The sequence below is a fragment of the Mobula birostris genome, chromosome 14 (assembly GCF_030028105.1).
Source record: "Mobula birostris isolate sMobBir1 chromosome 14, sMobBir1.hap1, whole genome shotgun sequence".
Classification (NCBI taxonomy): domain Eukaryota; kingdom Metazoa; phylum Chordata; class Chondrichthyes; order Myliobatiformes; family Myliobatidae; genus Mobula; species Mobula birostris.
Genome location: NC_092383.1, coordinates 32,333,735 through 32,350,348, shown reverse-complemented (window position 1 = coordinate 32,350,348; position 16,614 = coordinate 32,333,735). Strand labels below are relative to the sequence as shown.

Genomic DNA, 16,614 nt, shown 5'->3' with positions numbered 1-16,614 from the left:
CACAGCACCGCTAATTTAGTGTCATCTGCAAAACTGGCAAATGATTAATAAGCAACACACATCAAAGTTGCTGGTGAACGCAGCAGGCCAAGCAGCATCTGTAGGAAGAGGTGCAGTCGACGTTTCAGGCCGAGACCCTTCGTCAGGACTGCTGCGTTCACCAGCAACTTTGATGTGTGTTGCTTGAATTTCCAGCATCTGCAGAATTCCTGTTGTTTGCGTTTAAAATGATTAATAAGGTATTCTTTATTGAACGCATTAATCACATCTGACATTCAGCCCCAAAATAACGTTGCCCATTAAATGTGTGTCACAATGGGGGACTTGTAGAAGTGCAATGCTTGACCTCTCCTCCTGGTGTTGTGAGTAGTTTCGTTGCTTGGAGCTGTTGACTGGGCTTGGCAGAACCTGGAACGGCGCAGCGACTGCGGAGACAGGGCAATGGAACGACGGAGCTCTGCGCACCTCCCCAGCCCGAGTCCGGCTCGCTTGAGTCGGCTGCAGGAGAAGGAGGAACTGCAGGAGCTGAACGACCGCCTGGCCTTCTGCATAGAACAGAACTGCTGGCTGGAGGCGGACAGAGAGGCGCTGCGGCGGCGGCTCGCCGAGTGCCTGGAAGCGGACAGCTCCCAGTTCTGCAACACCCGCAGCCTCCTGGAGAAGCAGTTGGCCGACTGCCGGAAGCAGCTGGACGCCACGGCGGCCGAGCGAGCACGACTGCAGGTGGAAAAGGGCAGGATTCACGAGGAGAACCGCAAGCTCCGAGAGAGGTACCGTGGCCGGTATCCAACACTGTCCGCTCGCAGCGGCATACGGCACAGAGGAACATTGTTTCTTCCTCCCCCCTCCCCCTTTCCCCCTCCCCCCTCCCCCCCTCCCTCCCCCGTCCCCCCTCCCTCCCCCTCCCTCCCCCTCCCTCCCCCCCTCCCTCCCCCTCCCTCCCCCCCTCCCTCCCCCTCCCTCCCCCCCTCCCTCCCCCTCCCTCCCCCTCCCTCCCCCCTCCCCTCCCCCCTTTCCCCCTCCCACCATTCCCCCATCCCCCACCCCCCATTCCCCCCTCATCCCACTCTATCGCCTCTCCCCATCCCCATCCCACCTCGCCTCTCCCCATCCCCATCCCCCTTGTCTCTCCCCATCCCCCTTGTCTCTCCCCATCCCCCCTCGCCTCTCCCCATCCCCCATACCCCCTCGCCTCTCCCCATGCCCCATACCCCCTCACCTATCCCCATCCCCCATCGCCTATCCCCATCGCCTATCCCCTCTCCCCATCCCCTCTCCCCATCCCCTCTCCCCATCCCCTCTCCCCCTCCCCTCTCCCCCCTCCCCTCTCCCCCCTCCCCCTCCCCCTCCCCCTCCCCCTCCCCCTCCCCTCTCCCCCTCCCCCTCCCCCTCCCCTTTCCCCCTCCCCTTTCCCCCTCCCCTCTCCCCCTCCCCTCTCCCCCTCCCCCTCCCCCTCCCCCTCCCCCTCCCCCATCCCCTCTCCCCCATCCCCTCTCCCCCATCCCCATCCCCTCTCCCCCATCCCCATCCCCTTTCCCCCATCCCCTTTCCCCCATCCCCTTTCCCCCATCCCCTCTCCCCATCTCCCATCCCCTCTCCCCATCTCCCATCCCCCTCCCCTCTCCTCATCTCCCATCCCCCTCCCCTCTCCCATCCCCCTCCCCTCTCCCCATCTCCCATCCCCCTCCCTTCTCCCCATCTCCCATCCCCCCTCCCCCTCCCCTCCCCTCCCCCCATCTCCCATCCCCCCCCTCCCCCTCCCCTCTCCCCATCTCCCATCCCCCCTCCCCTCCCCCCATCTCCCACCCCCCTCCCCCCATCTCCCACCCCCTCCCCCCATCTCCCACCCCCCTCCCCCCATCTCCCATCCTCCCCTCCCCATCTCCCATTCCCCTCTCCCCTCCCCATCTCCCATTCCCCTCTCCCCATCTCCCATCCCCCTCCCCTCCCCTCTCCTCTCCCCTCTCCCCATCCCTCTCCCCATCCCCCTCCCCCCTCCTCCCCCCTCCTCCCCTTCCTCCCCCCTCCTCCCCTTCCTCCCCCCTCCTCCCCTTCCTCCTCCTCCCCTTCCTCCTCCTCCCCTTCCTCCTCCTCCCCTTCCTCCTCCTCCCCTTCCTCCTCCTCCCCTCCCCCCTCTCGCCTCCCCCCATCTTCCCCTCCTCTCCCCCCATCTCCCCCTCCTCTCCCCCCATCTCCCCCTCCTCTCCCCCATTCCCTTCTCCCCCCATCTCCCCCTCCTCTCCCCCATTCCCTTCTCCCCATTGTGCTTGCATTGGAGGCATTACAGAAATGGATCCTGTGTTGATTGGCATATAAAGAAAGGTTAAGCTGATTGTGCGAATCTATATTCATTGGGGTTTTGAAGAATGGAGGATGAACTTGAAACATATGAAATTTCTGGGGCGAGGGGTGCATGTGATAGGGTAGATTCCGAGAAGAGTTTCCCTAGTGTGAATATCTATACGTTGGGATTATGGCTTCATAATGAGGATGTACTATTTCGGGTAGAGACGAAAAGGATTTCCCTTTCTTCAAGTTGTGACTCTGGATTTTGCTCTACCAAAGAGCTATGGAGTTGTAGTCACTGGATATATTCAAAGGGGAAATTGATAGGAGTTTGAACTCCTAGGAAATGAGGGATGTGTGAAGCGAGCAGGAAGTTGGCGTTGAGGTTGGATCGGCCATGATCTTACTGGATGACAGAGGAGCTTCACCAGGCCCACATCTGGCTCCTGTTTTTTAAACTGGTATGAATGCCTTTGTAACCAATCCAAAATAGTGGACTTTTCCCTTCTGTCTTCAACACTATTTTCTACCTGTTGATTGTCCCGGAGGATAATAACTCAAAATAATTATAATTGTAGCTCTCTCGATAATTGACTTTTGGTAGAAATTCAGGCTGATTATTGTAATATTCACGCATACAGTATATCAGGGGATCTCCAAAAGGCAAGAATCAAAAGTTCTAAATCATTCTTATGTAAATGTAGCATCTTTTAAAAGTTTGTTTGAAATCAGGACTATTATAGCCCTTTGAGAAAAGATTCGTGTTCACAAGGGTTTCGTTATTTTCTTTGAAAGCAAATAAGGTGACAATTGAAAAGTGAGTAACTTGAGCCTACAGTATATATAAAAAAGTGAGCTTGTAAAATTTGGATTGCTTATGATGATGCATGAACAGGGCCTTCATTGATAAGAAACGACAGTTTATTTTGTATCCAGCAAGTTTTGAGAGCCTGTTTTCCGGAAATGCCAGAGGCAGTTTGGACATTGAAGTTTTAAAGTTATAGCAACATGCAAAACTAGCTTTCATAGAAAATAAGTTTAAGTTGAAATGTAATTCTGGATCTATCATGATGAGATTTAAGTATGGCACATTGGGTATTTGCTGTGAACTAAAGTACAATATTGTTGACATTAAGAGACATAATTTTTTCACAGATAAATGCCTGATAAAATAAAATACAGTGGATTCCAATTAATTAGGACACATCGGGACCAGTACCTTTTGGGCCAGTTAAGCAGCGGCCCCAATTAGTTGAAGTTTCATGGAGATAGATAAAAAGGTATGGAAAAGACAAGTACCATTTCACTGAGTAACAAATTATGTATTTAAATAAAAACAGAACAAATTAGAACACTACCAATACTATTTCAATACTCTGAAACTGTACAGTAGTTCCTAATAGTTATCGACAAAGGAATTCATCCAGTGTATGCTGCCGTGTTCTTTTGACTGACTGTAAATGAACAAAATCAGCACACACACCTAGTGCAGGTAATGGACTGTCTTCAAACAGTGCTTTTGACAATTGCATCCTCCAAATCTTCATTTTCATAGTAACATTCAAAATAATAAGAGTCCATTAAAACATTAAAATATACATTAAAACATTCAAGATAACTGTTGACACCTTCAAATTCATTGTAGTTGCTAACTCATTGAAATAGTGAAATTGTTTCATTTTCACTCCTGGCCATTTCTGGCATCTCCAAGCCTGAATGCGTGAAGCAAAACAGATCTGATTTTTCTAACTGCTTATTTCTTGCCAACTATCAGTGACAAAAATTGCTGCTTATTGAAACAAACACACTCAAATGCTGCTATTTAAAAACTATTTGCTTTAAGTACTATATAGCGTCTAATGACCACACAGTGCATGCTAGTTAGAAACTGTTTGGCAGTAGAATCCTATCTCAATTAGCACCATAGTGTTCCAACTAAATGAAGGAAATCCCACCTATATTCTTGATTAGTTTTTGTTCTGTAGGAATTTTTCCAAGTAAGCAGATGAACCGATGGCCCGATTAACTGGAACCTACTGTATTTTATATTTAGTTGATGCTGTCCATTGGGGAATTACCTGTGCAACAGTATTGTTCATTAGGTAAAATCTGCCATTTTGGGTACATTATATAAGTTTTGCTTTAATGCTAGCCGGTTGCATTTTTCAGGAAGTTTTCTGTATTAGCCAACTTACTAATAGTTTAGGTTGTATGTTGTCCTCGGAGAACATAGTTTTGACTGACATGTTCTCAATTGTTTTAGTTATATAAAATATTTAAATGCCATCCATGTTTATAAACTAAATGTAGATATTCCTTTTCTTCATTTGCCTTCATTCTAAATAGGACATACCTTTAATTCCCTTCTAATGTCTAACTGTCATCACTTGATGACAATACTACATAACTTTTTCTAAAAAATGGGTGATGATCTATAACAGGCTCCAAGTTGAGAATATTCTGTTCTCTCACTTCCAACTCCCACTATTTCACTTTCCACTCAACTCATTTTCTGAAGAACCTGACTGTGTGTTTTCTCTGAAAATCTCATTCTGACACGTATTTGCCATCTGTTTTGCATTGAACTTGTTAAGATAATTTGTTGTCGCAATAGCTGTTAGATCATGAGGAGCGTGAATTAATGTATACCATGAAATCAAAAAAACTGTCATTAATCCAGTATTAGTTGTAATGTGAAACTGATTATTATAGATCTACAGTTGTTTAACTGAGTAATCTTTTGGAGATTTTTATGACAGTGTTACGAATGTAAACTTGTGAATTCAATGGAAAATCTGTTCTTTTAAAACCAGTCATAACACTACTTTTCTCAGGATGGTGTATTTACATTAGTGTTTGTAGACTTGTTTACATCTTCAGAGCAAGGGTAGGGGAGTGATAAGGCCATTGGTAATTAATGATTACAACTATCAACAGGGCCCTTAATGTACCATGTGAACTTATAAAGCACATCCCAGATGGTAGAATAATTTCATTACCCTTTTTTTCTGTTTTTGAAGTAAATGACCTTTGTAGTGCTCTTCGAAATATAATTCTGTTGTTTTTAAATAACATTGATTCCACTCTTGTCTCATTAGCTTTTAACCTTGAATTAAGTCAACTGCTTCCAGCAGGAGTGAAGTTAATCTAAAGCATGAAAATATAAGCTTTGCTATCTTCACGCTGAACCCAGGTATCTTCAGTTGACTTAGTGAGCAGATGCCACTTGCCTATAGGCAAATTCAGAGACTGAGCTCCAAGTTGTCATTGACTTCTTCACTAATGAATACAGCAAAATGGAGTTTATGTAAAGTATCTGGAAGAAAAAGGTCCTCCGGTCACAGCCAGATATACTTTGCTGTAGAAGAGTAGCCCTTCTGCCCTAGCCCCCACCTATCCCAATCTAGCACTGGCCATCAATGTTCATGACAACACAAGCAACACCTACCCAAACTGGTTAAAAGCCTTGATGCTGGAGATATTGATCTGGAAGGGGACATGGTAAATAGGTGCAGAGGTAGGGCATTTAGTCCCCTTGTCCTTCTCAACTAATGAGATCGTCTGATTTTTTTTAATACTTCTTTATTTTTCTGCACTAATCCATATACCTGGATTTCTCTTAGTACCCAGAAATCTTTTGTTTAGTCAAGTTTATTATCATTTAACTATATACAGGCGTCCCCCGCTTTTCGAACGTTCGCTTTACGAAACCTCACTGTTACGAAAGACCTACATTAGTACCCTGTTTTGGCTTTCAGAAGGTGTTTTCACTGCTACGAAGAAAGGCAGCGCGTGCCTCGAGCAGCCGCTCTTCCCCCGCGTTCGGAACGGCATTGCTGAAACACGTTGCATTGAGCAGCCGTTACCAAGATGAGTTCTATGGTGTCGAAAAAGCCTGAAAGAGTAAGGGTGTTAAAATTAGCGTAAAACTAGACATAATTAAGTGTTTCGATCGTGGTGAACAAAGCTAAGACAAAGTGAGTTTGGCTTGTGGAAGTTGACGAAGATGATGTTGAAGAGGTTTTGGCATCCCATGACCAAGAACTAATAGATGAGGAGCTGATGCAGTTGGAAGAGGAAAGGATAAACAATCGAAACTGAATGCAAAAAGTGAAGCAGCTGCTTGAGATTTTCGCTGCAATGATAAAGTACGACTTTAATTTTGAAAGGGTATGTAGGTTTAGGGGATATTTGAAGAATGGTTTGAGTGCTTACAAACAACTGTATGATAGAAAAATGCGGGAGGCTCAGCAGTCAAGCAAGCCTTCCACAGCAGACGACGAACCTCGACCTTCGACATCGAGGCAGGCAGTCATAGGAGAAGATGAGCTGTCTGCACTGATCGATGATGAGATGACACCCCCATGTCCCACCACCCCAACACCCAGGCCCCGGAAAGATACTGTACCGACTCACGAAGAACACAGCGGTAGCCGGGAGGCACACAGCACTTTAAGAAAAAAGCCGAAATAAACATGCTAATTAATTAGGTGCCGCCTAGCACGTAATTATCGGCCCAGATCAGAGGCGATGCAATCGGCAATCGCCTCTGATCTGCGCCGATGCTTATGTGCTGGGCAGTACCTAATTAATTAGCATGTTTATTTCGGCTTTTTTCTTAAAGATGTGCTGTGTGCCTCCCGGCTACCGCTGCGTTCTTCGTGGCAATGTATCGGGTCGGCGGTCCGGAGGGTGGGGGCCACTGCACCACCCAGCCTGCGACGACTCAGTCTAACACACCATCATCAGTGTGCTCGGCGCTGTTTTCCCAATTCCAGTAAGTGATACTACACTGTACATACATTATTTCTACTTTATATAGCTGTGTACTTTTATGTGTTATTTGGTAGATTTGGCAGCTTCATAGTTTAAAGGTTACTGGAGAGCGCGTTTATGCCAACAGCGCTTGCGTGAGATTTTCGCTACAGAGATCTGTGCAGGCAATCGTTGTAGAGAAGTATTTCTGCTTTATATAGGCTGTGTATTTATCATATCATTCCTGCTTTTACTATATGTTACTGTTATTTTAGGTTTTATGTGTTATTTGGCATGACTTGGTAGGTTATTTTTGGGTCTGCGAACGCTCACAAAATTTTCCCATATAAATAAATGGTAATTGCTTCTTTGCTTTACGACATTTCGGCTTATGAACCGTTTCATAGGAACACTCCGGATGGTGGGGGAAACCTGTACATGTATTGATCGTAAATAACCACATAATATATATAGAAATGATACGTTTCTTTGAACTAGGGTGTAAAGCACACTAGTACACATAATACATGATGACATGAAGGCACGGATAAAACCTACAGATGAATCACACATAAATAACAAACTAAAGTGCATTAATTTTAAATATTAGAAGGTACGGAACAGATTATTTAGTGATACTTTGAGTACGATGCAGCTGGGAGTTCAGAAGCCTAATGGCCTGGGGGAAGAAACAGTTTCACATCCTGACTGTTCATGTCTTTATGCATCGTAGTCTCCTGCCTGATGGTAAGTCAAAGAGGATGCTGGATGGATGGGTGGGATCTTTAATAATACTGAAGGCCCTGCATATGCAGTGCCCCTGATAAATGTCTCCGATAGATAGTAGGGAGACTCCTTTGATCCTCTCAGCTGCTCTCACAGTCCTTTGTAGGGACTTCCGGTCCAATGCTCAACTGCTCCCATACCAGATGGAGATGCATCTTGTCAGGATGCTTTCAATGGTGCTCCTGTAAAACACAGTTAAGATGGGGAGGGTGGGTTGTGAGATGGGGGGGTGGCCTTGCTTGCCCCAATCCTCTTAGGAAGTGGAGGTACTGCTTCGACTTCTTGCTCAGGGAGGTGATATTAAGGGACAGGGTGAGGTCATCCATGATGTGAACTCTCAAGAACTTGGTGCACTTAACTCTCTCTACGGAGGAGCCACGCATTCGCAGAGGGGGATGCTTCGTCTGCACCTTGCTGAAGTCCACAATGATTTTCTCTGTCTTCTCCACATTCAGACTTGGGTTGTTCTCCTCACACCAATACACTAGCCACTCTACTTCCTCTCTGTACTCTGTCTCGTCATCGTTCTTGATAAGGCCAGCAGCCACTGTTGTGTCATCCGCAAACTGGGTGGCACGGTCTGAGCTGGATCGTGTGATACAGTCAGGTGTCAGCAGTGTGAACAGCAGCAGGTTGAGCACGCGGCCTTGTTCAGCATAATGGGACGAGAGATGTTGCTGCCCTCGCAGATTGACTGCTATTCAACTTCTGCCATTCATATATTGAGCCAATGAGCTTCCATAGCTCTCTTGTGTTGGAGTCCAAGATTTTACCATGGAGTGAAATTATTTTTCTTCTTTACTGGAGAATAAGGATCCAGATCTCCAAAACATTGGAAGTCACATCTCAGCTATAGCTACCATTTACTGAAGAGTGTCAGCATAATCTTTGGCTAACTGAGGAAAGGAATGTTGAAGCACCATGATCTCGACATTGCATTAAAGTCCTGGTGTACTGTGATCCACACCTTCCTGTCTTCTTTGGAGACTCATAGATCTTACTTTAGGAATCAATACATTCTCTGCAAAAGCTTCCAAATTGGTTGTCAGGGTAGATGGAGCAGTGTTAATGTCACATAGATGAGATGGCATCTGGAGTACAGGCCCTCTCAAGGTTATGAGCACGAAGCATATATACAGATCATACATACAAACGAGTGTTTGGGAGGTCACCAAGATGAATATTCTGTGGGCTGGCAGCTCCGTAGGCACCTTCTGTGGCAATGTCATTGTATATAGCAATGTGTGATGCTGAGCAGCCTGGTTTAACTGCACATCACCCTTGGTTCATCCTTGACTTTATTTCGTGTATTACTGGACAGCAACATTTCTGACTTGAGAACTGTTTGGGTTATGAACACCTTTCAGAAATGGAACCCTGTTGTAACCTGGGGAGGACTGGTATTTTGTGCAGGTCTCACTTCCCAAACCAAGGAAGAATACACTCGTGAAAGAGTAAATGCAATTAAGATTGATTCATATGACAGCAGGATTATCATGATGAGAGATTACCAAACAAGGTCTATAATCTGTAGTGTTCAGAACATTGAAAGTTGATGTTATTAAAATAACACCCATTTTTATGGGGCCTAATAGATGAGAGGTAGGTCCTGACGAAGGGTCTCGGCCTGAAACGTCGACTGCACCTGTTCCTAGAGATGCTAGCTGGCCTACTGCGTTCACCAGCAACTTTGATGTGTGTTGCTTGAGAGGTAGGGATGTCGTCTTCCTAGAACTTTTTGAACCAGTGGTCACATCTCAAGGTTTATCAGGGCTGAGGTGTGGTGAAATTATTTCACTCAGGGTGGTGAATCGTTGGACTTTGACTCAAGAGGTCGGTGGAAGCTTGTTAGCTGAATAAATTCAAGTCAGACATTGTGGGATTTTTGCCCTTTAAAATCAATCAAGGGCCATTGGTTGTTGCAGAAAAGTGAAGGAATAAATAAAAGAATAACTTGCATCTCATTGGATGATGCACAAGGAGCTAAATAGCCTATTTCTGCATCCATTTCCCTTGTTCCCTTCCAAGCCAAATCTGCAGTGTCAAGTCTCTCATCATACTTAACCAGCTTAGGTGGTTGGGCCTTTATCTGTGTGCTTGACACTAAATGCCTGAAACAAGAATCTGATCCCACCCCATCACGAGATTTCCAGGAAGAAAGGGGATTTTTTTCAAGTATGTGCTCAAAGCTGTCTTAAAAGGTTGCAACATCCTGACTGACATAAGGGAATCCCTGGGTCACAAAAGCTGAAAATAGAGAGGTAACATGCAGAAAGTCACCTTTCAGAAAGTCTCAGATCTTTGCACCAGGAAAATAGAGGCTATTTGCAAAGAGGAAGGTTCATGCAATATCCCAAACAGCTCATTCACCCGTGTCATTCGTAGCTGCCCATCTGTGTCAGAGCTTGGAGCCTGGAGGGTTCTTCAGCCATCCCTGAAACCACAGAACTGGACTGAAAATAAATCTTTTGCAACCATGAAAGACGGCCTAAGAAGAGAGGAAATCTAATCATTGGCTGGTATGGTGGACCGGAAGTCTACAATAGATCCTGGCTGTCCTGGATGGCATTCCAGCTTTGTACACTCACAATACGCTGGAAGAACTCAGCAGGTCGGGCAGCATCCATGAAAAAGATCGGTCGACGTTTCGGGCTGGAACCCTTGGTCGACCGATCTTTTCCACAGATGCTGCCTGACCTGCTGAGTTCCTCCAGCGTATTGTGAGTGTTGCTTTGACCCCAGCATCTGCAGATTATTTTGTGCTTACAATTCCAGCATTGTTGTCATTTTGCTGTCAGTATATAAATGATCAAGACCCAAGGAGGAAAAAATAGGTATATTTTCATTTGATAGTCTCCCTGATTACACCTTTTATTCAAAGAGAAACTTTCAAATGCAATTTAGATTTCAAATAATTTTTTTATGAGGAGTTGATTTCATAAGGATGTGCACTCTGTATTAAGATGACTTTCTTTTGGTATATTTAGTTTTTACTAATTCCTTGTGCTAAGAATACACAAAAACTGAAGCTTATCAGATGTTTTAATTTTCTAGATTAAAAGGGAGAAATTCTGTTGATTTACAAATTGTTACACTTTGAGGAGACATACCTGCATTTGGGTGGTTGGGGGGGGGGGTGGGAATAAAGAACACAAATTGTGGTTGTGGTGATGGTCCTGGTGACTTTGTGTGAGATACAGCAAGATATGTATAAAATTAATGTTTGACTGGTGGCACGGGCTTCAAGCTCCTGCATGGCATAATTCAATCCTGAGTTGTCTCAGGCCATAAAGATGGGGTTTACTGAGTTACTTTGGAGTTCTTCCAGGGCAGGGGTTCCTAACTGGGGAGTCAATGGACCCCTTGGTTAATGGTAGAGGTCTATGGCATTAAAAAAAAGGTTGAAGACCCCTGTTCCAGGGGAATATCTGGCTGATGTTAATGACTAGATTAGATTGGATTCAACTTTATTGTCACTGTGCCGAGTACAGATACAAAGCCAATGAAATGCAGTTAGCATCTAACCAGAAATGGAAAAATTAGTGTTATTTACAAAATAACTGCGAATAAAAAGTAAGTGCTACATCACACAAATATAGAAGTACTGAGACAGTACAATATGGGTGCAATACTGCTTAGCGCTGTGATGTGAGGTTCAGCAGGGTGTCAGCCTCAGGGAAGAAGTTCTTCCTGTGCCTGCTGGTGCGGGAGCGGAGGCTCCTGTAGCACCTACTGGATGGGAGGAGAGTAAAAAGTCCGTGGTTAGAGTGAGATGTATCCTTGATAATGCTTTTTTGCTAGGCAGCGTTTATGGTAGATGTTCTCAATGGTGGGCAATTGGATGCTGGTAATCTGCTGGGCAGTTTTCACCACACTCTGGAGTGCTTTGCAGTCTGATACAGGACAATTGCCATACCACACTGAGATGCAGTTGGTGAGTATGCTCTCAATGGTACAGTGGTAAAAGTCCGTCAGTATCCTGGGACAGAGGTGAGCTTTTTTGATGCTCCGCAGGAAATAAAGGCGCTGTTACGCCTTTTTGATCAGGATGGAGGAGTTCAGGGACCAGGTGAGATCCTCGGAAACGTGGACACCAAGGAATTTGAAGCTTGATACATGCTCCACTATAGCTCCGTTGATGTAGATGGGGACGTGAGTGTGGCTCCTAGCATGCCTGAAGTTTACAATGATCTCCTTGGTCTTCTAGGTGTTAAGGGCCAGGTTGTTGTCGGCACACCACGCAGCCAGGTGCTGAACCTAGTCCCTGTAGGCAGTCTCGTCATCCCCTCTGATCAGGCCAACTACCGTGGTGTCGTCTGCGAACTTGATTATGGAGTTAGAACCATGTACAGGAACGCAGTCATAGGTGAAAAGGGAGTACAGAAGAGGGCTCAGCACACAGCCTTGAGGCTCACCGGTGATCAGGGTGAGAGTGGAGGAGGAGAGGTTGTCTAACTTAACTGATTGGGGTTTGTTAGTCAGAAAGTCCAAGGTCCAACTGCAGGGGGATGAGCTGATACCAAGCTGGTGAAGTTTGGCGATCAGCTTGGAGGGCATCACAGTATTGAATGCTGAACTAAAGTCAATGAACAACATTCTGACGTAAGAGTTGGGGCTGTCCAGGTGGATCAGGGCAGAGTGAAGTGCTGTGGAGATGGCATCCTCTGTTGACCTGTTGGTGCTATAGGCAAATTGATGGGGGTCCAGAGTAGTAGGCAGACAGGATTTCAGATGTGATAGAACCAGTCTGTCAAAGCACTTTGCAATGATGGGGGTGAGTGCAACTGGGTGGAAGTCATTCAGACCCGTGGCAGTGGAATGCTTCAGCACTGGCACAATGGTGGTAATCTTGAAGCTTGTGGGGACTACTGCCTGGGCCAGGGACAGATTAAAAATGTCCGTGAAGACCCCGGCCAACTGCCCTGCACAGACTCTGAGCACACGGCCAGGTGTTCCATCTGGACCAGCTGCCTTCCATACATTCACCCTGCTCAGGGTGGAGCAAACATCGGAGGTGGAAAGTGAGAGAGGCAGTTCACCAGGTGGGAGATCCGCTTTGAGTGTGACCTCTTTGTTCTCTCTGTCAAAGCGAGCATAGGAGTAATTGAGCTCATCAGGGAGGGAAGCAGAGCTGGAAGGGGGCACAGTACTAGGTTGTTTGAAGTCTGTAATGACCTGTATGCCATGCCACATGCGCTGGGGGTCGGAGAAGTTGAAATGCTCCTCGGTTCTCTGTTTGTACATGTGTTTAGCCTGAGAGATTCCCCTCCTCAGGTTGGCCCTGGCTGAGCTGTAAGCCTCCTGGTCTCCAGACCTGTAGGCTGAATCTCTGGCTTTGAGCAGGAGGCGAACTTCTCTGTTCATCCATGGTTTCTGACTGGGGAAAACTTTTAATTGTTTTTGTGATGCTACTATCTACACACTTGTTGATGTGCTCAAGGACAGAGTTGGTATATAAATCAATGTTAATCTGAGAGTCTGTGGTGGCATGGGCAGCAAACGCACCCCAGTCTGTGTGCTGGAATTGGTGCTGAAGAGTGGAGTCAGCCCCCTCCAGCCAGATCTGAATAGTCTTCATTGTGGGTTTCACACGTTTAATGACCAGGCTATACTTCGGAAGCAGAAACAATGAAAGATGGTTGGACATGCAGTGATGGACCTTCTTGCAAAAGTATCTTGGAGACTATCATTTAAATGGAAAAGATTTTAGCTTTAGTTATTCAGAACTATCGGTGTTTAAATTGTAACTAAGAATTATTGAATGATAACATTAATTGACCTTTAAATTAATTTCAGAAAATGACATTAAATAGTAGATATCAATAAAATTGGAACAGGGGATTATTTTTTAATCTTACCAATAATTACCGGGCAATGTGACAGCAGGAGAGTATAATCTGAATTGCGTCACTTCAGTAATGAGTTACACAGACCAAAATGAAATTCTGAAAGAATTATCTGAAGTTTATTCTTTCCAAATGATAGACACAGTAAACCATAAAGTCAAATGTAATGTGGGTGGAGTGATGATCAGGTGGAAAGTGCAATGGGATACTAATGATTATTCTGGCATCATTCCTCTTCTTTCTTGGTCCTGAAGAAGGGTTTTGGGCCGAAACGTCAACTGTTTACTCTCTTCTGCAGATGTTACCTGGTGCCTGACCTGCTTGAGTTCAGAATCTGAATCAGGTTTATTATCACCAGCATGCGTTGTTAACTTAGCAGCAGCAGTTCGATGCAATACATAATATAGAAACATAGAAAATAAGTGCAGGAGTAGGCCATTTGGCCCTTCGAGCTTGCACCGCCATTCAGTATGATCGGCTGATCATCCAACTCAGAACCCTGTACCTGCTTTCTCTCCATACCCCCGATCCCTTTAGCCACAAGGGCCATGTCTAACTCCCTCTTAAATATAGCCAATGAACTGGCCTCAACTGTTTCCTGTGGCAGAGAATTCCACAGATTCACCACCGTCTGTGTGAAGAAATTTTTCCTCATCTCGGTCCTAAAAGGCTTCCCCTTTATCCTTAAACTGTGACCCCTCGTTCTGGACTTCCCCAACATCGGTAACAATCTTCCTGCATCTAGCCTGTCCAATCCCGTTAGAATTTTATACGTTTCAATAAGATCTCCCCTCGAACTTTGAAGTTCCAGCGAGTATAAGCCTAGTCGATCCAGTCTTTCATCATATGAAAGTCCTGCCATCCCAGGAATCAATCTGGTGAACCTTCTTTGTACTCCCTCTATGGCAAGAATGTCTTTCCTCAGATTAGGGGACCAAAACTGCACACGACACTCCAGGTATGGTCTCACCAAGGCCTTGTACAACTGCAGTAGAACCTCCCTGCTCCTGTACTCGAATCCTCTTGCTATGAATGCCAGCATACCATTCACCTTTTTCACTGCCTGCTGTACCTGCATGCCCACTTTCAATGACTGGTGTACAATGACACGCAGGTCTCGTTGCACCTCCCCTTTTCCTAATTGGCCACCATTCAGATAATAATCTGTTTTCCTGTTCTTGCCACCAAAGTGGATAACCTCACATTCATCCACATTAAACTGCATCTGCCGTGAATTTGCCCACTCACCCAACCTATCCAAGTCACCCTGCATCCTCTTAGCATCCTCCTCACAGCTAACACTGCCACCCAGCTTCGTGTCATCCACAAACTTGGAGATGCTGCATTTAATTCCCTTGTCTAAGTCATTAATATATATTGTAAACAACTGGGGTCCTAGTACTGAGCCTTGCGGTACCCCACTAGTCACTGCCTGCCATTCTGAAAAGGTCCCGTTTATTCCTACTCTTTGCTTCCTGTCTACCAACCAATTCTCTATCCACATCAATACCATATCCCCAATACCGTGTGCTTTAAGTTTACACACTAATCTCCAGTGTGGGACCTTATCAAAAGCCTTTTGAAAATCCAAATATACCACATCCACTGGTTCTCCACTCTACTAGTTACATCCTCAAAAAATTCTTTGGGATTCGTCAGACATGAATTTCCTTTCACAAATCCATGCTGACTTTGTCTGATGATTTCACCGCTTTCCAAATGTTCTGTTATCACATCTTTGATCACTGACTCTAGCATTTTCCCCACCACCGATGTTAGACTAACTGGTCTATAATTTCCCGGTTTCTCTCTCCCTCCTTTTTTAAAAAACGGGGTTACATTAGCCACCCTCCAATCCTCAGGAACTAATCGAGAATCTAAAGAGTTTTGAAAAACTATCACTAATGCATCCACTATTTCTTGGGCTACTTCCTTAAGCACTCTGGGATGCAGACCATCTGGCCCTGGGGATTTACCTGCCTTTAATCCCTTCAATTTACCTAACACCACTTCTCTACTAACATGTATTTCCCTCAGTTCCTCCATCTCACTGGATCCTCGGTCCCCTACTATTTCCGGAAGATTATTTATGTCCTCCTTAGTGAAGACAAGAATAATATAGAAGAATAAACAAATAAATAAATCAATTACAGTATATGTATATTGACTAGATTAAAAATTGTGCAAAAACAGAGATTATATATATATATTTATATATATATGTATATGAGGTAGTGTTCACGGGTGCAATGTCCATTTAGGAATCGGATGGCAGAGGGGAAGAAGCTGTTCCTGAATCACTGAGTGTGTGCCTGCAGGCTTCTGTACCTCCTATCTGATGGTAACAGTGAGAAAAGGGCATGCCTTGGGTGCTGGGGGTCCTTAATAAAGGATGCTGCCTTTCTGAGACACCGTTCCTTGAAGATGTCCTGGGTACTTTGTAGGCTAGTACTCAAGTTGGAGCCGACTAAATTTATGGTCCTGTGCAGTCGCTGCCCCATACCAGACAGTGATGCAGCCTGTCAGAATGCTCTCCATGGTACATCTATAGAAGTTTTTGAGTGTATTTGTTGACATACCAAATCTCTTCAAACTCCTAATGAAGTTTATAGCTGCATCAATATGTTGGGACCAGGTTAGGTCCTCAAAGATCTTGACACCCAGGAACTTGAAACTGCTCACTCTCTCCACGTCTGATCCCTCTATGAGGATTGGTATGTGTTCCTTTGTCTTACCCTTCCTGAAGTCCACAATCAGCTCTTTCGTCTTACTAATGTTAAGTGCAAGGTTGTTGCTACGGCACCACTCCACTATTTGATCTATCTCACTCCTGTACACTCTCTCGTCTCCATCTGAGGTTCTACCAACAATTCTATTATCAGCAAATTTATAGATGGTATTTGAGCTATGCCTAGCCACACAGTCATGGGTATAGAGAGAG

At 45.3% G+C, this 16,614-nt stretch overlaps 1 protein-coding gene across 2 annotated transcripts in view; it reads left to right on the top strand.

Moving 5' to 3' along the window:
• The first annotated feature begins 262 nt into the window (after positions 1-262).
• The window catches only part of LOC140209810 (lamin-B3-like), a 115,124-nt gene continuing 98,772 nt past the window's right edge, over positions 263-16,614 (top strand). For both annotated transcript variants that reach the window (XM_072278320.1, XM_072278319.1), the window contains exon 1: positions 263-770. In XM_072278320.1, the coding sequence (XP_072134421.1) occupies positions 442-770 (329 nt within the window). In that variant the 5' untranslated portion in view covers positions 263-441. The remainder of the gene's footprint in view (positions 771-16,614) is intronic.